This window comes from Oncorhynchus mykiss, chromosome 23 (assembly GCF_013265735.2).
Source record: "Oncorhynchus mykiss isolate Arlee chromosome 23, USDA_OmykA_1.1, whole genome shotgun sequence".
Taxonomy (NCBI): Eukaryota; Metazoa; Chordata; class Actinopteri; order Salmoniformes; family Salmonidae; genus Oncorhynchus; species Oncorhynchus mykiss.
This window is the reverse complement of record NC_048587.1, coordinates 8,827,333-8,850,835: the sequence shown is the minus strand read 5'-3', so window position 1 is coordinate 8,850,835 and position 23,503 is coordinate 8,827,333. Positions and strand designations below refer to the sequence as shown.

Below are 23,503 nucleotides of genomic sequence, written 5' to 3'. Positions count from 1 at the left end.
AGAGGTTTAGTGCTTTTATATTTAATCATCTCAACCCACCCAATTCATATTCATTATATAGATAGGCACGCTTTATTTTGTCTGGATTAGCATCCCAGATAAATCTAAATATTTTTTGCTCATATGATTTGAAAAAAACGAATCATCAGGAGTAGGCAGCTCCGTAAGTAAGTGAGTAAGCTGAGATATGACTAAGTGTCAGGCCCTGACCTTAGTTATCTTTGTTTTCTTTATGATTTGGTTAGGTCAGGGTGTGACTAGGGTGGTTTGTGTAGTTTTTGTATTGTCTAAGGGTTTTGGTTTATTTATGGTGTTTAACTAGTCTACGTGTTTATATGTCTATGGTTGCCTAGATTGGTTCTCAATCAGAGGCAGCTGTTTATCGTTGTCTCTGATTGGGGACCATATTTAGGTAGCCATATTCAATGGATAGTTTGTGGGTTGTTATTCTATGTTTAGTTACCTGTTTGCAGTAGTTATATAGCGTCACGGTTCGTTTTTGTGGTTTGTTCAGTGTTCATTAAAAGAGTCATGTACGCTTATCACGCTGCGCCTTGGTCTCCTCATTATGACGACCGTGACAGAACAACCCACACTACAAGGACCAAGCAGCGTGAAAAGGAGGAACAGCGCCTGGGAGGAGATATTAGATGGAGCAGGACCCTGGACACAGCCGGGGAGTATCGCCGTCCTAAGGAGGAGTTAGAGGCAGCGAAAGTGGAACGGCGATACTACGAGGATAAATACCGGAGAATAGAGGAACAGCGAAGATATGAAGGTACACTGCTAGCACGGAAGCCCGAGAGGCAGCCCCAATATTTTTTTTGGGGGGGGTGGCACACGAGGAGATTGGCTGAGTCAGGTAGAAGACCTGAGCCAACTCCCGTGCTTACTGTGGGGAGCGTGTTACTGGTCAGGCACCGTGTTATGCGGTAGAGCGCATGGTGTCTCCAGTGCGCTATTCTAGCCCGGTGCGCTCTATTCCAGCTCCTCGGATTGGCCGGGCTAGAATGGGCATCCAGCCAGGAAGGAGGGTGCCGGCTCAGCGCTCCTGGTCTCCAGTGTACCTCCTTGGACCAGGATATCCTGCGCCGGCTTTGCGTACTGTGTTTCCGGTGAGTCTACACAGCCCAGTACGTCCTGCGCCAGCGCCCCGCATTTGCAGGGCAAAAATAAACATCCAGCCAGGACGGGTTGTGTCAGCTCTACACACCAGACCTCCAGTATGCCTCCACAGTCCAGTACGTACATCTGGGCTGTGCCAAATTATACATTAAATAACGGGCATTATTGCCACCATAAAAGGTAAATGGAGGGCGTTTTCTTGTACCCAGCATGCACAACCCACATGGAATTCCTAGTCTCTGGCAGCTTTTGGAACTGCGGTCAAGAACGTTGAGTTCATCTCATCCTATGTTGCCCTTCAGTCTCCACATTAGAAAACAAAGTGTGCTATCTAGAACCTAAAAGGGTTCTTTGTCCGTCCCCATAGGAAAACCCCTTCAATAACCCTCTTTAGTTGCAGAACTCTTCTACATTGACCTCGAGTTTGATGAGGACTTGAGTATGGCCCGCGTCGACACCATCACCCCCTTCATACAACTTCTTCCAAGGTCAAGGAGAGACAGAAACAACCCCAACCCTGGATACAGTCTGACTTCACTACACAGTTTAAGATTGGCTTCATTTTGTCAGCCATTTCAAAGACAATTTACTGCTACTCCTCAGAGCTGCTCATAGCTGCAAATATATACAGCAATCCATATATTGAATGCATTTAAAAAAAAATATTGTCCATGCGATGAATAGTTCAGTTATCGTCAAGTGTCTTTCAGACTGTACAGTGCTCTTCAAAAATCTAATAAATTAGGATTAATGAGCCAGCTACTTGTTTTGTTATTGTGATTTTGTGAGCACTAATCCAACTATTCTATTTACCTCATGAAAGGTACATTTATCCATCTGACCCTTCCAAAAGACTGTTGCCTGTTTATAATCAAAATCAGATCAAATCATAATTGTATTTGTCACATGTGCCGAATACAACAGGTGTGGACTTTACTGTGAAATGCTTACTGACAAGCCCTTAATTAACCAACAACGCAGTTCAAGAAATAGAGTTAAGAAAATACTTACTAAATTAACTAATTACAAATAAAACCAATACAAGTACTGAGTCAATGTGCAGGGTTAAAGGTTAGTCGAGGTCATTTGTAAAGTGACTATGCGTAGATAATAAACAGTGAGTAGCAGCAGTGTTAAAACAAAGATCAGATGGTTCAGCAGTCTTAGGACTTGGGGGTAGAGGCTGTTAAGGAGCCTTTTGGACCGAGACTTGGCACTCTGGTACCGCTCGGTAGCAGAGAAAAAAGTCTAACTTATAATGTCTGGTACCATGTTTATAATGTGAATTACCGTGTTTATAATGTCTGGTACCATGTTTATAATGTGAATTACCATGTTTATAATGTCTGGTACTGTGTTTATAATGTCTGGTACTGTGTTTATAATGTCTGGTACCGTGTTTATAATGTCTGGTACCGTGTTTATAATGTCTGGTACCGTGTTTATAATGTCTGGTACCGTGTTTATAATGTCTGGTACCGTGTTTATAATGTCTGGTACCGTGTTTATAATGTCTGGTACCGTGTTTATTTTGTGAATTTCCGTGTTTATTTTGTGAATTTCCGTGTTTATTTTGTGAATTTCCGTGTTTATTTTGTGAATTTCCGTGTTTGTCATGTGAATTATCATAATTTCACCACTAGAGGGGACGAGGGAACACTAATCATTATGGATGTATATATATATCTGCATGTCTTTAGGGGGGGGGGGGGGGGGGGGGGTGTAAATTGGTTAATGATAAATCAATATCATGTTTTCTTTACTCTGTTCATGTATATATGCGTATAATCTCGGATAACCCAGGACTAAAATCTAGTGTTATGTGGTCAGATAATCGAGTACCATTTGTTTTCACGTCGTCTGGCCACATTACATTATTGTGCGCATTATCTGGGACAAAATTCACATGAAAAAAAAACGTTGTATCCTGAGAACTTTGTTCTGAGAATTTCCGGCCCAATCACCAAAGTGTTCTCTCTCTATTGCCATGTTTATGTTACCATCTTGCCTCTCCTATTTGTTTCTTATGGAAACATTTCAATTTGGGCATGTTCATACAGGCCACTTCCCCTGAGTGTAAAGGGTTCAAACTATCATGAATGATTATAATAGCTTAGTGTATGAATTGTGTAGTTACATTTCTCCATCCTCATCCCTCAGCTGGTTACCAAAACAAGTGACCTCTTTGTTGGGGTGTCCGCTTTGATGTGGTTTAAACCCCAGATTGCTCCTTTAGTTAAAGTAAGGTATTTTTTATGGTATGAAAAAATCTGTTTTCTGAGAAATAAGTCCACAGTCACAAAGGAAGTGTATGTAGGCCGACATGTTTTTAATCATTGCTCAACATTTCACCATGAAAATCATATTTTATGAAACACAGGAAATTGACTTTGGTCTTGTTTATTCAGCTTGGTTTCCCTGTAAGAAGAAAGACATAACAGAATGGATCAGTATTAATAATGAACATGATAAATATATCAACACTTGGTAATAACAGAATGGATCAGTATTAATAATGAACATGATAAATATATCAACACATGGTAATAACAGAATGGATCAGTATTAATAATGAACATGATAATTATATCAACACTTGGAAATAACAGAATGGATCAGTATTAATAATGAACATGATAATTATATCAACACTTGGTAATAACAGAATGGATCAGTATTAATAATGAACATGATAAATATATCAACACTTGGAAATAACAGAATGGATCAGTATTAATAATGAACATGATAATTATATCAACACTTGGAAATAACAGAATGGCTCAAGCATTTAAGACTCAGTAAACACCTTGTACCAACTAAATTTGGATTAGTTATTTTATTTACCCTGTCCTGAAATGTGTTTCTCAGAAATCTAAAATACATTTGAGTGAGTGTAAAATGTCAGAATTGTCTACTGTGAAGTCAGGTGTAGGTTTAGCAGCACTTCTATACCTTTCCAGAGTCACGGGTCTTGGCTCTGAGCTTGTTGACCTGAGTCTCAGCGATGTCAGCACGCTCCTCAGCCTCTTCCAGCTCATTCTGAACCTTCCGGAACTTAGACATGTGCTGGTTGGATGCTTCCTCCTGAGTGAGGAAAAGAGAGGAGAGCATAACATCAGTATTGAAAGTTTGGAGCTTCAGGTACCAAATTAATATATATTTTTAAAATTTATTTGAAAGTTTTTTTTTATTGACAGATTTTGGATAGCATTGTACAGTATATATAGGGAGATGGATGATACAGAAGAGAAAGTGAGTGGTGGAACAGAGGATCAATCTGCTGCTTCCAGGGCCATGTGATCCAGGAGAGTCAGCACCACCACCAGACCATCCCCCGGCACAAAGTTAAATAATATTCAACCCTCTACTTTAAAATGTTACACATAGGAAGAGGAGTCACTGTGCAAACATTTCTTCAGAAATGACTTGCACTATCAACTGAGTCAATGTTGACGTTGTGCAGTAACAACACTTCAACTAATCTCACTAAATGTATTGTAATGTCTCCTTGGGAATGTAACCTTTCAGAGTATTTGACTAAGTCTGTGACTCACCGCTTCCTCAGCCTGCCTCTTGTAGGCCTTCACTTTCATCTGCAGCTTATCTACCAGGTCCTGAAGTCTGGCAACGTTCTTCTTATCCTCCTCAGTCTGTGGGAGAAGTTACAAGAATCAATAGTCCATAGTTTAACACACAAACCAGTGTGCTTTAGTGTGTACAGAATGTACTTTCTCTTACCTGGTAAGTGAGCTCCTTGACTCTGCGCTCATACTTGCGGACTCCCTTGACCGCATCTACACCTCTTCTCTGCTCGGCCTCCACCTCAGTCTCGAGCTCACGCACCTTTGTGGATGAAATAAATGTTGGCATTTATGTGAGGTGGTAAAGTCAGACGTAACAAATCTTTGTAAAACAGGAATGTTCTTCTACTGGTCAAGAAGTGTTGTCTGCTCCTATGAACTTTTACGATTTTAATTAAAGGGGTCTATAATGAAAACAACTACTTTTCATGATGTAGGTGGGTTAGTGAGAGAAAAAGCCATTACACAATACCCCTGTTCATTTTCATATGATCAAATACATTTCCAGCAATCTGTTTTTCAATCCACCCTGCTGTTAACTCACCCTGGACTCCAGTTTCTGGAGCTGCTTCTTGCCTCCCTTCATGGCCAGATTCTCAGCCTCATCCAGACGGTGCTGCAGGTCCTTGACTGTGACCTCCAGGTTCTTCTTCATCCTCTCCAGGTGAGAGCTGGTGTCCTGCTCCTTCTTCAGCTCCTCAGCCATCATGGCCGCCTGGAATGGTAGTTAGTTTCATTTATGCACCAACTGGCACCAATCATAAAGCTCCTTTGTGATCTTTGGTGTGGTTAAACCAGCCCAGTGACTGCTGGCCCTTGGGGACAAATCAAGTTGATGTAATTCAAGGACTCACGTCAGTGATGGCCTTCTTGGCCTTCTCCTCTGCATTCCTGGCCTCCTGGACGATGTCGTCCACCTCTCCCTGCACCTGAACCAGGTCAGTCTCCAGCTTCTTCTTGGTGTTCGCAAGGCTGGTGTTCTGAAGGAGGAAACAAGGCGATTTGTTTGACTCCCAAGAGAACTTACAAGTGAGATAGAGAAAGTCACAAGGCTGAAGTCATGAAAATGTAAACGGTTTGCTTGGTTGAGTTTCATTAGAAATGGCTTTTGACCCATACCTGGGAGTGCAGCAGTCCAACACGCTCGCTGGCGTCCACCAGCTCAGTCTCAGCCACTTTGCGGCCTCTCTCTGTCTGCTCCAGAGCAACTCTCAGCTCCTCGATTTCAGCCACCATCAGACCGTTTCTGCGCTCCACCATGGCTGCCTGCTCCTTCATATCTTCTGCGGCGCGGACGGCATCATCAAGGTGCAATTGGGCATCCTGGGGTTCACAATTACATAGTCAGTTGTACAACTGAATGACTTCAACTGAAATGTGTCTTCCGCATTTAACCCTCTGAATCAGAGAGGTGAAGGAGTCATTTAACCCTCTGAATCAGAGAGGTGAAGGAGTCATTTAACCCTCTGAATCAGAGAGGTGGAGGAGTCATTTAACCCTCTGAATCAGAGAGGTGAAGGAGTCATTTAACCCTCTGAATCAGAGAGGTGAAGGAGTCATTTAACCCTCTGAATCAGAGAGGTGAATGAGTCATTTAACCCTCTGAATCAGAGAGGTGAAGGAGTCATTTAACCCTCTGAATCAGAGAGGTGAAGGAGTCATTTAACCCTCTGAATCAGAGAGGTGAAGGAGTTATTTAACCCAACCCCTCTGAATCAGAGAGATGCAGGGTCTGCCTTAATCAACATCCACGTCTTCGGCGCCCAGGGAATAGTGGGTTAACTGCCTTGCTCAGGGGAACAGTGGGTTAACTGCCTTGCTCAGGGGAACAGTGGGTTAACTGCCTTGCTCAGGGGAACAGTGGGTTAACTGCCTTGCTCAGGGGAACAGTGGGTTAACTGCCTTGCTCAGGGGAACAGTGGGTTAACTGCCTTGCTCAGGGGCAGAATGACAGATCCGGCAACCTGTTGGTTACTGGCCCAACGCTCAAACCACTAGGCTACCTGCCACCCCAGTGGGTAATAGGCATGTTCATTGGTAAAAATGTCCCCGATATCCCTACAGTATATTAGTCCACTCTAATATCCCTACAGTATGTTAGTCCACTCTATTACATTCCTCTGATCTATCATTTTCTACTGATTCACAAACAAATCCCTCCCCATGTTCAGGTTGTTGAGCCTGATGTCCAAGTTCCTTTACCTTGAACTGTCCCTGGACGTTCCTCAGCTGTTTCTGGGCCTCAGCGGCCTGCCTGTTGGCGTGGCTCAGCTGGATCTCCATCTCATTCAGGTCTCCCTCCATCTTCTTCTTCACCCTCAGGGCATCATTCCTGCTCCTGACCTCAGAGTCCAGGGTGCTCTGCATGGAGTCAACCACCCTCTGGCTGTTCCTCTTGATCTGCTTCATCTCCTCGTCCTTCTCAGCGATCTTCCTGTCCACCTCACCCTTGATCTGGTTCAGCTCCAGCTGCACACGCAGAATCTTGGATTCCTCGTGTTCCAGTGTGCCCTGAACGAAGAGAAGCAGTCAGTCAAATCAACCCTTCACTCAGCTCCGCCCCCCTTGGTTACTGTTGCAACCTCAGACAACGTTTTCCTGGGAAGCCCAATTCCCCATTCAGACCACTGGAATAAACCCCTTACAATAATCTCAAACTGTGTTTTTATATACACAATGAAATTAAACACTACCCCTCAGGTATGTTGTGTTGGTCTGTCATTACAGCTGCTTCAAAGGGATTCCTGGTCAAATTATTTTTTGTAGTGTGGCCACTGAATGGCTCTGAATTCAGTGCCAGCATGCAGTCAAAGCTATAACTACTTTCGGAACTAACTAGTGGTCTCAAATCGTATCCTGAAGTTTAAATCAGATGGGAGATGTATTCATAACATGACTAACTGAGCTAGCCAATGTACATGATCATATATTTTGAGAAAACAAGTTATATGGCTATCTAGCAACGTTTGGTGGTCTATGAGACAGAGCTAGCTAACCAGCTGAGTTAGAAAACAGTGTAACAAAAGTATAATATCGGATTCAGTCCATCAACAGGCTCTGTCTTTCAGGAATCACATTAGAAAGTACTGAACTGTTCAATTATTAAACTTTAGTTTTATTTTAAGAAAACTCTGTTTCTGTTTTCTTTTTCTACTGGTTTTCATGTGTTTGAAACAAGAGCTTGTTCGATGTGTCTGACTCGACGATAGTTGCTATCCATTGGAGAACAGGGATTGGTTGCCCACAAACGTTAGGGCGGAGCTTAGCGAAGGGTCAGGACGTTTGGATGTGCAAAACACAAGGAATTGCATATATATGACTACAATAAACACCAATAAAAGGGAGCATTGGATTGTAGCTGGCATTGCCAAGTGTAACACTGCTTTTCCAATCAAACAGCTGTAGTTTGTACCTCAGCCTCCTCCAGAGCGGTCTGGATCTCAGACTTCTCTGTCTCCACGGTCTTCTTGGCCTTCTCCAGCTCATGGATGCTCTTGCCAGTCTCTCCGATCTGCTCAGTCAGGTCAGAGATCTCCTCTGCACACACACACACAGAAGCTGTTTAGACTTGGGAGATTTTCAGTGGATTTCACCAATGCACTGAAGTTTATAATGAATCATAATAACAGATAATTAATTAACAGTACTTCATACTGTCTTGCAAATCTAATTGCCACCAACATCATTGGGTTGTTCAAAGGAATACCAATTACAAGTTCCAAAAAATATATTTTAAACTTTACATGAACATTCTGAGATTGTTACATCAACAAATCATTTTTATATAATATTAATGATTACAGTTGATTCCATTTTCAAACACTGGTCAAATATCATGCAAAAATAACTGCTGTCAAATGCTCACATTGGAGGTTCTTGTTCTCTCTCTTCAGAGTCTCCAGATGATCCAGAGCCTCCTCGTAGGAGTTCTTCATCTTGAAGAGTTCAGTGCTCATTGAGCGAGCCTCCTTCTGAGCTCCTTCCAGCTCAGCCTGGCCCTCCTCATACTTCTGCTTCCACTCTGCCAGAACCTGGGGAAATCCATGGGATTTTCATTACAACTCATTGAAAGAGAGTTTTCAATCGGAAATATGCTACAATTATAATACAACTGATAAAATAGCAGACAGAAAATATCACCCTAGAGTGCGGTTTATAAATGTTCACCTTGTCGAAGTTCCTCTGCTTCTTGTCAAGGTTGGCGGCCATGGCGTTGGCTCTCTCAACGTCAATCATCAGGTCCTCCACCTCCTCCACCTCTCCCTGCAGTCTCTGCTTGGTCTTCTCCAGGGAGGCACACTTTGAGTTGGTCGCCTCAATGGTCTCCTCAGCCTCCTGCAGACGCTGGGCCAGCTTCTTCCTGTTGGACAACAGCGGGTGGTGTTATGGTGAGTAACTTGTTGTGAAACAAATACTGCACTACATATTGAAGTACCATTTTCTCAGATCCCCAACCAGCCTCACCATCCACAGCCTTTATTTTAGTCTTTACTATTGAGAGCAACTCACTTGGCCTCCTCCAGCTCCTCTGTGCGTTGGATGGCATCAGTTTCATACTTAGTCCTCCACTGAGCCACCTCACTGTTGGCCTTGGACATGCCGCGCTGCAGCTCTGCCTTGGCCTCCTGCTCCTCCTCAAACTGCTCTCTCAGGAGATCACAGTCATGGCGGGCAGACTGGACACCATGGGCCAGTGCATTTTTAGCCTGAGAGATAAAGAAAGACAAAGAGAGATTAGAGAGGGAGAGTAAAACAGATGACAGTAGCAGTCTCTGAGGGAGGTGTAGAAACAGTCTATGTGTAGATAAAGCTCTAATCTCTTGTAGGAAATTTCCATTTTGGGAGCCTTACCTTGACCTCCTCCTCAATCAGTCTCTTCAGCTCCTCCACCTGCTGGGTGAAGGCCTGTTTGCCTCTGGTCAGCTGAGACACCAGGGCTTCCTTCTCCTCCAGCTGGCGACCAAACTCACCTGCAGGGAAAGAGGAACATCTTGTTATGGGGACTCTGTGTCTTGTTGGTGAACTATATTGGTTTGTTGTTCATTGTTGGAGGTACCATTTTCTGTCAGGAGTCTGGCCCTCTGTCCGCTGATGTCGTTGACCTGGCGAGCATTCTCATCATTCTTAGTCTTGAGCTCGCTCAGCTGGTCCTCAAGAGTACGGCACATCTTCTCCAGATTGCCCTGTTAGTGAAACATATGGGACTGTCAACTTCAGTTTATTGAATGGTAATGTAGTTGACCCTCAACACTGCTTGACCAAAACATCACTACTCACCTTAGCCTTGGCGACAGCCTCCATGTTGCTGGAGAGGTCATCAATCTCCATCTTGTACTCGCTCTTCTCCTTCTCCAGCTTCTGCTTGACGCGCTGCAGGTTGTCGATCTGCTCCCCGAGCTCAGCCACACTGTCGGCCTGCTTCTTGCGCAGGGCGGCGGCTGTGGCCTCATGCTGCAGGGTGGACTCTTCAAGATCACGACGCAGCTTCTGGAACTCAGCCTCGCGCTTCTTGTTCATCTCAATCTGAGCAGCAGTGGCGCCTCCGGCCTCCTCCAGTCTCTCGCTTATCTCCTCAAGTTCCCTGGAGAGATCGGCCCTCTGCTTCTCAACCTTGGCCCTGGCAGCACGCTCAGCCTCAATTTCCTCCTCCAGCTCCTCAATACGGGCCTAGAAAAAGGGTCAGGGGCAGGGGGAATGAACACTACAATACAGTTGAAACAATTGAACCTCACTACATAATAATAGCATGTACTGTATATTTAGCATAACTGTGTTTATACATAGCCAGCTACACTAACATATTTACTATATTCATTAGACATTGTCCCATGCAGGAACCAAACTAACAACGGTAAGAAGCAACATCTTTGCATAGATTAGAAGCACCAGCAAGAAGCACCATCTTCCATCTTACTGAGCCATCAGAATCCACCAGGAAGAATGTGTGCTACCAGAAGAAATATGTCAGTTATTTTCCTGTACTGGAGCTTAGATCCTGTACTGTACCTGGAGTTCCTTGATCTTCTTCTGCAGCTGAGCTCCCAGAGACTGCTCATCCTCTATCTTGCTGAGGAGCTGGGTGGTCTCAAACTCCTTCCTAACAAACACAAACACGTTTGTTTTGGTTAGACAGTGTAAAAGGAGCCTACAATACCATTCACTTTGCTTGTAAGAATCACATAAGTCTAATTCATAATTACAACAATGAGCCAAGAAGAACCATTATGTTGATCAAGATGGCAGGGAAAACTGTAGTCATTTATTAGTGTTTACTTCTTGATTTTCTCATCAGACTGCTGCTTGTCATTCTCCAGGTCCATTATGGACTCCTGGGCCAGTTTCAGATCTCCCTCCAGCTTTCTCTTGGCTCTCTCAAGGTCCATACGGAGCTTCTTCTCTTGCTCCAGAGAACCCTCAAGCTACAAGATATAAACAGACATGTGTTGGTCAAATCTAAACAACTGTAGATAAAATCATCCTGCATACTATCAAGGCCAGAATGTCAAACTCCACTCACGTCGTCCACTTGCTGTTCCAGCTTGGTCTTGGCCTTGGTCAGAGTGTTGACTTTGTCCTCCTCTGCCTGCAGGTCGTCCAGTGTCTGCTGGTGGGCCTCTTGGAGGGCTTTCTTCTCCTTGGTCAGCTTGGCAACACTCTCATCCATAGACGCCATCTCCTCTGTCAGGTTTTTAACCTGAAAACGGCCACAACAAAATGTGTTTTTGGTCACTTCACCATAAGTGGTTAAATGGATAATAGAAATGTGTCAACAAGTACTGTACTATAGATTCAACACTAGATGGCCCTGTACTCCATGCCAGTGTGCTGAATGGAAATCATAAACGAGGGGGGAGCAGAACATGTAATGAATTTGGGGAGTCAACCACAACTGAAATTCCACTATTTTGTGTCTTAATTTTTACTGCACTCACAAAAAGACTTGAATTACATTTCTGTTTTGAGTTGATGATTCTTTGGATTATTGTTTGGTTAGACTGTCTACAAGACCTTGTTTTCAGTGGCGTGCTTCTCCTTCTCCACTTTGGCCAAGGTGAGCTCCAGGTCATCAATGTCCTTCTTCAGCTCAGAGCACTCGTCCTCCAGCTTCCTCTTCTTGGCAGTCAACTCAGCATTCATCTCCTCCTCATCCTCCAGCCTCTCAGTCGTCTCTTTGAGTTTGGCCTCCAGCTGGATCTTGCTCTTGATGAGCCCCTCGCACCTTTCCTCAGCATCGTTCAGATTCTCTGAATCCTGGTTTCAGAACAGGAGAAAAAAAACGGTGTTTTCACTTTGTGTATCAAAATATAGACTTTATTTAGTCAAATAAGTCAGAGCAAATCAATTTAAATGTTTTAAATATAAATAAATACCATGGGCATTTTCTTGAGTTAGTCACATAGCGATTGTGTTAGTGTCTGTGTACTTGTGTGTCTAAATGTGCTCTGATGAGGGTTGTTGCTCACTCACAGATGCGACTTGAAGCGCCAGGTCATTCTTCTCCTGTACCATGGCCACCATCTTCTCCTCCAACTCCTTCTTCTTGGCCAGAGCCTTGGCCAGGTCCGACGTCATCTTCTCATAGTTCTCCTTCATGTTGGCCAGCTCCTTCTCAGTCTCAGCGCTCTGCAGCAGGGGCTTGATCTTGAAGTACAACTTCATCCATGGCCAGGTTTTCACATTCATGAATGAACGGATGTTGTACTGGATGGTGAAAATGGAATCTCTGGTCCACAGAAAGGATAGAGTGACATGGTGAGTGACGTGGTGAGTGACGTAGTGAGTGACGTGGTGAGTGACGTGGTGAGTGACGTGGTGAGTGACGTGGTGAGTGACGTGGTGAGTGACGTGGTGAGTGACGTGGTGAGTGACATGCTTAAATATCTCCTCCAGTGTTTTTGTTTTTTACTTTTCCTGTGGAAAACGATATCCCAAGTATAAATACAGTAAAGTACGCACACTAAAGTAAAAATATATGTTTTGAGTTTTCTTTTTTATATACAACTGCAAACTTCAAGGAGTGGCATTCCCAGTATTCCTTAACTGGAAAAGTAAAAAATAAAGTCACTGGATGACGTCTTTAAAGCTACATTCTGCGATTCGAAGAATAACAAAATGGGGACCCCACCACTTTTTGCATACAGCTGAGGAATGAGGCTAGGGAAATGTAATCCCTCTTAAATGTATAGACGGTGCTCTAGATGAAAGAACTGACAGGTGATGTTAAGATCACGAGGCAGTTCATATTATTCCAGAATTAATGGGTAAAAATCACTTATTTAAATAACAATTGAACAGCTTGCTAAATCCCAACCTGCTGCTTTAATAGAATATTATAATATGTACTTTCTCATCCTGAACAACTCACAGCATATTCAGTACACAATCATTATACATTACATGCAGGTGTTTGACAGAATTCTTTGCCAAGATGTCTACTCTTCCTCACCTCCTCTCCATCATCTTGGTGAACTCTCTCCTCATGAGGAATCCACGGCTGAGAGCCTGGACCATGCCGACCAGAGAGGCCAGCTTCTCATCTCTCATCTCCTCCAGGACACCCAGCAGACCGGCTTTGAAGAACACCTGACACAGGTTGACATGGTCAATTATGGAACCAGTCAGGTGGTAACAGATAGAAAGGTTGAATCCAAAGAGAGGAACAAAACCACTAGATTGATTTGAACAACATAAACATTGTAATGCTTACAAACAAACCATGAGATGGGTTGTTAATGAGTTGTAAGTTATTGTATAGTTGTAGATTAAGAATGTACACTGATATAGATAACTGCAGACATACCATTCTGACATAATGCACAAGATAATGAATTGAGTACAATGTTTCTTCACATTTTTAAGAAATAATTACAAGATGGATAGATCAACTGGAGAGACATTTAATGGTTAGAGTTTAAATTATCATTGAAGTTGTGTTTTAGTTGGCATCTTTTTTGCTGGGGGGTTTTTGACTGACCTTGGTGTGTCCAAACTTGTAGTCCTCGTGATTCACATCAATGGACCCAAGCAGCTTCTCAGAAGCCTTCTTGTTGTCCATGAACTGGCCCTCGGGGATGACACTGGCATTCAGTACTTTGTACCTGAATCAGGAGAAATGTCAAGATGTAATAGGTTGGTTATATTACGTAAAATAATAAGGCTATTCTGATGTAGGGAAAACCCTTAGAGATCATATTTCTGTGTGTGTGCGCGCTCGTGCGTGCGTGTACCTCTGCTTGAAGTCAGCATAGATGATTCTGCTGGGGAAGCCCTTCCTGCAGATCCTGATCCCCTCCAGAACACCATTACACCTGAGCTGGTGGATAACCAGGAAGTTCTCCATCAGACCTGGAAACACAAACCAAGTCTCTTTAAGTACTCAAAAACAGGTTAAAGACTGGTTTGTTAGTGTTACTGACTCTGTACTGACAAGATGTCATATTTAACTCAACCTCTATTGTACCTGGAGTCTTTGACTCGTTGGGGATCAGGCAGCGTACAAAGTGAGGATGAGTGCTCCTCAAGTTGGTCATCAGCTTATGTAAGTTCTCCTGTAAGAGGGTTACAAACCATGTTCTCAGAAATAATTTCTGATAATCAGTACACGTTTTGAAGGACTGAATAACCACATTTTAAAAGCTCACCCTGAACTGGGAGGACACAGTCTGCATGGAACCACCCTTCTTCTTGCCTCCTTTCTTGGTTGTATCTGTTATAATGGAGAAAAGTTCAATATAATTATAAATGAGAGGGATCTCATGTTATCTTCACACGTATCTTAATGCAAATGCTGCCAATGAGATTGTGTAAAATAACACCTATTGTAGGAGTAAATTAACCCAGTAAATCACCCTGACAAATTGTGATACATTTAAAGCAGCAATCAGCAGTTGAAACAATAACAAAGCATGCTCCCTGCCTCTGTTTCGATAAAAAAAAACAGAGATGGTATGGAGAAACATAACCACTCAAATTTATAGACAGATCTATGTATTGAAGGACTGACCATTCATGATATCAAAATTATAGTTTTAATAATGTTTTGAGGCTTTAAAGTGCATGTTTCCCTTTACTTTCCTTACAAACATTAAAACAAGCTCATATTTTGGGTTCTGATGGGGTACGACAGGTGAACTAAGCCAATGTTCTTCAAGAAAAAATTTACATCCACGAATGGATGTAGCAACTGCAGACTGAGCCTTTAAAGAAAATGGGACTGATTTGTAACTAGTTCTTCATGAAGTCTTTTGATGTTCTGCTAGTCTTACCCTCAGGTGGGGCAGCGACATACAGGGTCGCCATCAGTTTGACTGAAGACTTCCCGTACAGCTGAAGAACTGAGTCGTTCAGGGGGTCCTTGTTCTTCTCCAGCCAGCCAGTGATGTTGTAGTCCACTGTGCCGGCATAGTGCACCAGGGAGAAGTGGGCCTCTGCCTTGCCTTTGGCAGGCTTGGGCTTCTCAAACGCCTTGGTTTTGCCAAGATGCTGGGCGTACAGCTTGTCCTTGAAGGTAGTGTCTGAAGACTTGGGGAACATGCACTCCTCTTCAAGGATGGAGAAGATGCCCAATGGCTTTACGAAAAGAGATGTACATCATATTAGTGATATTTACATTTAGGATCACATTTATCCCTTTAGCAAGTACGTTATTATCAGAGTATCTTCATTTAGTGGCACAATAGGAAACATATTGAGTTCTCAACAGTCGTACCGTGTGATAATATCTCCATTTGAACTTTGCTGTTGAGGTCCATTATAATCCTGACAGACAGCTTACCTTCTCAATAAGCTCAATGCAGGCAGCCAAGTCCATGCCGAAGTCAATGAAGGCCCAGACGATTCCCTCCTTCTTGTACTCCTCTTGTTCCAGGACGAACATGGTGTGGTTGAAAAACTGTTGCAGTTTCTCATTGGTGAAGTTGATGCACAGCTGCTCCATGCTGTTGTACTGTTGAAGGAATTTCAGAAGTGATCATTTCATCATCATACAAGGCTGTAATCCCTCTCAATCACAACTATTGTCTTGTTCTGGTCTCAGACTCACGTCAAAGATCTCAAACCCGGCAATGTCGAGCACACCGATGTAGAACTGCCTTGGATTCTTGGTGTCCAACATCTCGTTGATACGGATGACCATCCACAAGAACATCCTCTCATAGATGGACTTGGCCAGAGCCGAGACTGAGTTATTAACCTGCAATGATAATAGCTCAAATGAATACATGAGATATTGACCATGTCTAGTGACAAGGTGAAAAGAGCTTGGGGAAAACATCATCACTATTCAAAACAAGCAATTCACTCATCACCAACATATTTCTGGTTCTCAGAAAATGGTAGATGCTGTGTTTGGCCGCCTTACCTGAGGCACAGTCTGTCCCTTGGTCACATACTCGTTGCCGACCTTCACTCTGGGGTAGCACAGAGCCTTCAGCATCTCAGCTGAGTTCAGGCCCAGCAGGTAGCCGATTTTATCAGCCACTGGAGAGAGAACCAACAACAACAGACTCAGAAACACAAGATCACTTGTTTCTGATGTCACACTGACAAAAGGGTTAGGTTTTGATTTGAACCCACTTCCATCATTTTAAATCATTTCTGGAGGTTGGAAATTGGTCTCCATAAATGATCTCCTGCTGGACTTTGATGAGGCTCTGTCTGTCTTACATTTTGTATTTCTTTGTTTGGGACTGGGACTGGGACTGGAAATGGGACTAATGTTTACATATTGTATATCTATGAGTGGGAATGGGACTAATGCTTGACATATTGTATATCTATGAGTGGGACTCACCCTCTGTGCCGTCTGGCTCGGCCTGCTCCTCACGCTGCTTCTGCTTGAATTTCAAGTTGCCATGGTGCAGTACAGCTCCTGTCAGCTTGTAGATGCTATTTTTCTCATCATTACTGAAGCCCAGGATTGTAATGGCATCCTGGCATTAGACAGGAAGTACAACAGTGATGAACTGAACGGTAGTTTGCTCACATACACTACACTACAGTTCTGTGCTCTCAGCAGAACAAATGGGATGGATACATTTGACTGGCTTCTCAGATCCACGTGATTACACTTGACCAACACTGGTAGATGACATCACAAGATACATTTGACACAGTTCCACAGGGACTTAGTGACACTCTCTTGTTGATGTCTTACATGTACAGTATGGGCCTCAAGGTGAAGTGTGAAGGTATGAAGAGTTCCCTGAGGCACATGCCTAACTAACTGTCATCGGACTTTCATAATACCTATATGTGTTCATTAATTTAATTCACTTAGTCGATTTTATGAGAATTTGTAAGATTCTTATTTGCATAAAATAGATTGAGACCAGTCTTATCAAAATGAGATAATAGTATTTATACTCGGAGCGAGCTGCCATGAAACCACGAACAACAGGTTATGTACAAAATATGACGTCATAGGTTATAAAATGTCCTTCCTCCTATCGACCAGGACAAAACAGGTTCAACAGTTTATTCCAACCCCCTAGCTTTGCTCGCTCACTCCAGACACAGACTTATCAAGATTCACTTCTGCAATCTTCACCTTCATCCATCACTATTTAGAAGACAGTTCCAGATGATGGAAAACCCAGGAAAACACTGCTGCCTTATCTGAACATCTCAGAGCTAAGTTGAGTCGGTTCAACCACACGTTAACGATCCTTTCTGCTTACTTAAAACCCACAATCCAGTCCTCCCCAACCTGGTTGGAATGGTGTTTATTATGTTTAATTACCCCCTGTTTCATGCTACACAATCCCTTCCTTATGAATTAACATTATTAATCGAATATAATAAAACAGAGTATAGTTTAATTAGTTACAGTTCTATTTAATATATAGATATTGTTTAGTCATTATTCATAAAACTCCTAACACTAACTCAAGGCATTTAGAATCAAACAAACCAATACATGAAAATTCCCAGCTGCCACCAGGTTGGAATTGCACAGTGCATTCAGTGTGTACGGTGGTCCTACCCATTCCATATATAGAATATAATGAACCCTTTGTTTGACTCACGTCTGTGGCATCCAGCTCTTCCTTGTCGTTGATGCTGGCCACAGTGATCTGACCCTGACTGCACATGGGGAAGTCGTAGGGGTTGGTGGTGATGAGTGACATTTCTATGGACAACAGAGGATGTCTTGTCAGTTAAATCTCTTAGAATTGTACTGTCCTACCTTTACAGTATCTCTCCTTTACTCAGTAGATGGACTCAATGATGTAGTATAAAATAAATATTATCAACTGAGACTCGTGGACTAGTGCATCACAGTCCATTACTTGATAGATATTTCCCAAAGACCTGACCCATATCTAAATGCCTTGTTACCATGGATGTACTCATTGTAATAGTATTTATAATGGAGGTAGGAAACATTCCCCCTGAACCCCTACTTTGCCTCACCAATAATGTCAGGTTTGTGATTGGTCATCATCTGGAAGAAGATGTGGTAACCTCTCTCATCGGGAAGCTGGAAGGACACTCTGGACTTCTCTAGCAGGTCTGAGAGAGAGAGAGAATATGAGATAAAATGATATGATATGATGATATGCTCTCCGAATAAGAATATGTGTGAAATTAGGAAATCATAGAGAAACAATGAAAATCAACTCACAGGTCTCAATGTCAGCTTTAGCCAGTTTGCTACCTTGGAAGTGAATCCTGATGAATTTACCCTAAAGTAGAGCATGGGGGTGAGAAAGAGGTTAACTAAATACATCTATCATTTTACTTTGATAGACCCCTTTAAATGTTACAGTTTGTTGGACATCTATTGATACAACAGAAGGGAAATACTGAAATACATTTGTCCAATATTAGATCACTTTCCCAGTGTGCCCTTCATACTTACGAAGCGAGACGAGTTGTCGTTCCTCACTGTCTTGGCATTACCGTAAGCCTCCAGCAGAGGGTTAGCAGCAATGATCTGATCCTCAAGAGACCCCTGATTGAGACAAACACAAGTTGCTCAGAAACTGGTTAAGTGGTAAAGTTAGTTATTCTCGATTGCTTGATCACAGCCCACCAAACTGAAATGTGTTAAAATGGCACTCAGAAGCTGAACATACCTGCATTTTGGTGGGGTCTACTTCCTTCTTGGCACCAGACACTGCAATGGTGGCAAAGTACTGGATGACACGCTTGGTGTTGACAGTCTTTCCTGCACCGGATTCTCCGCTGGTTAATATGACAGAGAATCAGGGGTTTTAGTCACATGTTTGAATGTCAGATCGTCTTACACTAATAAATAACATTGAAAAATACACTGTTGACGTATTTTAATTCATAAGTAAATCATTAACAAATATCCCCGCTCATCGACTCATTCCTATGCGTAGCCTAATCCATTCATAATGTCATTTATTTTCATCACACCCAAGTGTCCCAACATATTGCAGTAGAAACCCTTTCTCAAGTGAGATTTTAGTAAACAACTTACGTAATCAGGACGGACTGGTTCTCCTGGTCTGTAACAAAACAACATATTGATTATCATACTCAAGCAACATTATGGGGACATTCATAGCATCATCATGGATTTCATTTTGGAACCTTTTCCATTCAAGGCCAGTCAAATCAGATATTACCAGCAAACTGTTCTAACGTAGACTAGAAAACAGTAGATACATCTCTAATACATATTTTAACTTCTATCCATCCATCCATCCAGCCATCCTTCCATTAGAGCTCATACCAATCTGCATGAACTGAAAGGCGTTGTCAGAGACAGAGAAGATATGGGGTGGAGCCTCCATCCTCTTCTTCCCTCTGTAGGCGTTAACAACCTCCATGTCGTACACAGGAAGCCACTTGTAGGGGTTCACCGTGGCACAGAACAGCCCAGAGTAGGTCTGGATGAACGAGAATAAATTCAATTAGGGGATTAGAACAATCAGATTGACGTTTACCTGGATTTATGTGAGGATGTGGGTGTACTATGGTATAGTAATGTAGGTCTACTGTATTTGGTCTGTTTTGGTTTCTACCATGACTTTATGTGTAGTACTGTATGTGTGTGTATGTTTAGACAGGTATCTTACATAGATCATCCATGCTGCATAACGCTCTTTGAGGTTATACAACACAGAGGCTTCATTCAGGTAGGTCATCATGGCCATGTCCTCAATCTTGTCGTACTTAGGGGGGTTCATCTCATAGACATCTGCATCTTTGAACACTTTTCCTTCCTGAAACAGTCAGAAATCTAGATTATACACAGATCAAACTGGACAGGACTGAATGCTTTTAAAAACAAATATATATAAAAAGAAACTGCATACCCCATTTAATCCAACTACTTTGTTATCAACCACTGACACATACATGGTGATACTTAACTAGTCAATATAGAAAATTCAATGCCAATTTTAATTAGCAGCGATAAAAAGGATGTGTTTGAAGGTTATATTCTGCCTCCAAAAAAACTAAGAAATGCTTATTAATCAATATTTTTTTACTTATTTAATTTGTACAATTGGCATGATAAAAATTAAAAAAGTGTCTGCACAATCTTCAATTATTTTCAAATCAGGCTTACCTCCTTAGTGCCGTTAGGATTCGTGACTGTCACAGTACACTTTCCTTCAGCCCTGGCAGTGACCAAACCCTTAAGGTAAAGCTCCTTGGTGTCTGCGACATAGCATGCGTTCTTTGAATCAAAGGGTGCGGTTTGTGCCTCCATCCTCTCCTTCTCAGGCTTACGGAGGTATATGGCAGCCTTGCCGTAGATTTGCATCTCCGCGTCCGTACTCATGGTGACGGATCACTAGGAAAGAGGCGAAACAAGAAACATGATTGACTCTGTGGTGCTTCCTCCACAGTCAACAGAGTTGTGAGTGGTTTCTCTCACAGAACATTTGTCACTTTTCTTATGAAGACTCAAACTATGTCTCACCTTCTTTATCCCCTTCTACAGATGAATTTGTACTTCTTGGAGAACCCTGGGAAACATTAGGGTGGTGTGAATAAGTCTAAAGCTATATCATTTAGCCCCCGGAGGGCCTGAAAACATCATTCAACTCAATCATGACAACCTTGTCCAATTCAACTACAGGTGCATCTGGTGACTTCCATTTTCCTGGTGACAACTCACTTAACTACACATTCTGTCAAGAATTCAAATAAATACCCCTGAAAACCCAGTTACATTAGAAACCAACCCGTCCGTTTATAAACAGCAGGAGAACCACTTTTGACCGTAAATGAAATTTACAGATTTGAATAGAAAACATATTTAAAGTTAAGCACAATAAATAAATAAAACATTTTAAATCAACGCCACTTGATTGCATTTTAAAAATCTAACAAGACACATGTAAGATTCTAAGCACACAAAATGTTGTCAAATGTAAACATGTGAAGAGGTGGAGAGAGTCTTACCACAGAGGAAGAAGGTGTCTGACTTATGGATGCTGGGGTCTCAGCCTGCTTATATCTGGTTGAAACTGACAACCAGGCAAAAGTTAATTATGGACCACTCTGGTAAAGGACATGGATTGGATGAGAGACCTCTGTGTTTCTGTGTCTCACTAGCGCCACCAACTCCCAGGAGCGCCACACTCCCATTACATTACTTTTTAATGCAATAGTTGGTTTTAAATTGAATTTCACTGAATTGACGTTCGTAAGATCAAATCAAATGTAATTTGTCACATGCGCCAAATACAACAGGACCTTACAGTGAAATGTTTACTTACAAGCCCTTAACCAACAATGTAGTTTTAAGAAGAAAAAAATTGTGAAGTAAAAAATAGATCATAATAAAACAATAATTATAATAATATCATTATGACAATAATTATGACGCTGCCACTCAAATACTGTAATGACACTACAATTGTAATAAAAAATATAATCCTACTTAATTTAGTTAAATTTTTGTGGCATTAAACCTTATCAACAGCTTTCTTTATATTTAAAAAAAAAATAGATATATTATTTTGCTTTCAAACACATCTAAACGGTCTCCTCATGTCACCTCCTGCTTGTGAAGGAGTTGGCCGTTACTTCGTGCTTTGCTTAGTTTGATTTGTCACCCTGGTAAAACCATATTGCATTTAGGCTTTCAATTACATCTCATAAAAGTGTTAAATCAACGGTGTAGTTATTTATCTACAGTATGATCTATTGAAGATGCTGCAGGAGCTTTTAATCGTCTCACGTGTCAGTTGTCTAAAACGGTCCAGGAGGATTCTTCAGGCTTACATAACATCAGTACAGTATTTAAATCATCTTATCCACTCATGTTTCTGACAGCCAAGTAGCTGCCTCAAACTTTTATTACACTCTGAGGTAAACCGTTTAGCAGCTGGCTTCTATAAAACTCCTTTTAAAATGACTATATAGTTACAATAGAGTAACAGATTCCTTTCCATTTCCATGACAGTTTAATTAATCCTTTACATATACAGTTTTAATATCTTTCTAACAGACAGCTGTAGCAACTTGTGAGGGAGCCACAGAGACATTTCTTTAACCTATTTTTAACATGTGATTCAGCAATGTAATGCACACACACTAGACGTTAATGTATTTAAATGTATGTAAATCCTAAAGTCTTTTGTCTGTAATGTCTTTTTTTGCTTGTGTGTCGGACTCCAGTAAGACTACCTGTCACCATTGGCGTCGGGCCAATAGGGATCCTAATAAATCAAACCAGGAAGTTGTTCTTTCAAGTCAGGCATTTCACATTCTTCAATTATCTATCTCATCTTTGCTTTTATCAAACCTCTGCTTTTAATAGTCGTTTAAATGTTCTTTGTGTCTAATATGGTGCAGCCGCATTAATGTTCAATAGCGTGAAACCTTACACAGGGCCGGCCCTAGCCTTTTGGGGCCCTAAGTGAGATTTGGGCCACAGTGGAAGTCATGGCCCCTGCGTGCCCGGCCGGTTTAGGCCATGATTACTACGAGTTTAGATAGCTGACTAGATTGGTAAATTAATCTAAAAATTAGCTGACATGGCTAATTCAGTGACTGATATAAGAACAGAAAATTGCTGATGCACAACCATTCTATCTCTGCTGGATGCACAAGTTGAGCAGGGAGCTGACCATCTGGGAGGACCGTCAAGGCCTTTTCATTTCTTGGACTGTGCTCTAGTCTTCACTGCAGCCAAGGTTTATTGTTTGGTTTTTCTGCCAACATTTCCACACAGCCAAAATCTGGCTCCGTTGTCACTGCTATTAGACAGAAGATATTTACTTGGCGTGTTTGTGGGTGGAGAGAACATCAACACCATGCAGACTAAGAGTTTATGACATTCAAGTTATTTTAATGTGCAAAGATCTGGCATGACACATGACCGGTGTTTCTGTATCCGAGGGACATGCTTTCTCTAAGCTCCAAACTTGTTAATCATCCGCAAATCAGTGGGGTGGGGATGTCAGAGGAATAGACAACTGTGAATTTGGCCACAAACACCTCAACTGACTTTACAGCCATGGGTCTTCTCACAATGCATTGTATCGAGATCAGGGCTGAGGTCATTTCGAGTCAATTTAGGAATTGACCTGCAATAATTTCTCATTAAAAGCCTTGTGAAATATTGGAATTTCAGTTCAATTCCTGAATGAACTGAGTTGTATTTCTTCATTAACACACTGAACCTGATTTTAGGTAATTAAGGGCTAAATTGAAGAGAATGATCCGTTGATTTAGCTAAACCCGCTATGTTAGCGCTGGGGTGGAACACGAGCCTGCACACCATGTGGATGGGCTGTCCAGAACAGGAGTTTCTGGCCTCTGACACACTCTCAACTGCCAGATGTCATTAAACAGTTGAG

At 42.1% G+C, this 23,503-nt stretch overlaps 1 protein-coding gene across 1 annotated transcript; it reads right to left on the bottom strand.

Annotated features, from left to right (window-relative positions):
- Positions 1–3,435: 3,435 nt before the first annotated feature.
- LOC110531721 (myosin heavy chain, fast skeletal muscle) lies at positions 3,436–20,631 on the bottom strand. The gene is given in 40 exon segments (XM_036959880.1): positions 3,436–3,543; positions 4,081–4,212; positions 4,683–4,778; positions 4,867–4,971; positions 5,254–5,424; positions 5,564–5,689; positions 5,829–6,032; positions 6,912–7,220; positions 8,122–8,246; positions 8,575–8,740; positions 8,877–9,069; positions 9,219–9,415; positions 9,561–9,679; positions 9,766–9,892; positions 9,987–10,376; positions 10,716–10,806; positions 10,983–11,128; positions 11,227–11,403; positions 11,718–11,960; positions 12,177–12,432; positions 13,156–13,292; positions 13,684–13,807; positions 13,937–14,054; positions 14,170–14,257; positions 14,351–14,415; positions 14,975–15,278; positions 15,484–15,654; positions 15,751–15,900; positions 16,069–16,187; positions 16,501–16,639; positions 17,735–17,838; positions 18,123–18,221; positions 18,334–18,394; positions 18,571–18,663; positions 18,788–18,896; positions 19,159–19,186; positions 19,414–19,570; positions 19,760–19,906; positions 20,257–20,484; positions 20,614–20,631. Coding segments are annotated over 39 exon segments (5,820 nt in total). The 5' UTR covers positions 20,473–20,484; positions 20,614–20,631; the 3' UTR covers positions 3,436–3,525.
- Positions 20,632–23,503: the final 2,872 nt, after the last annotated feature.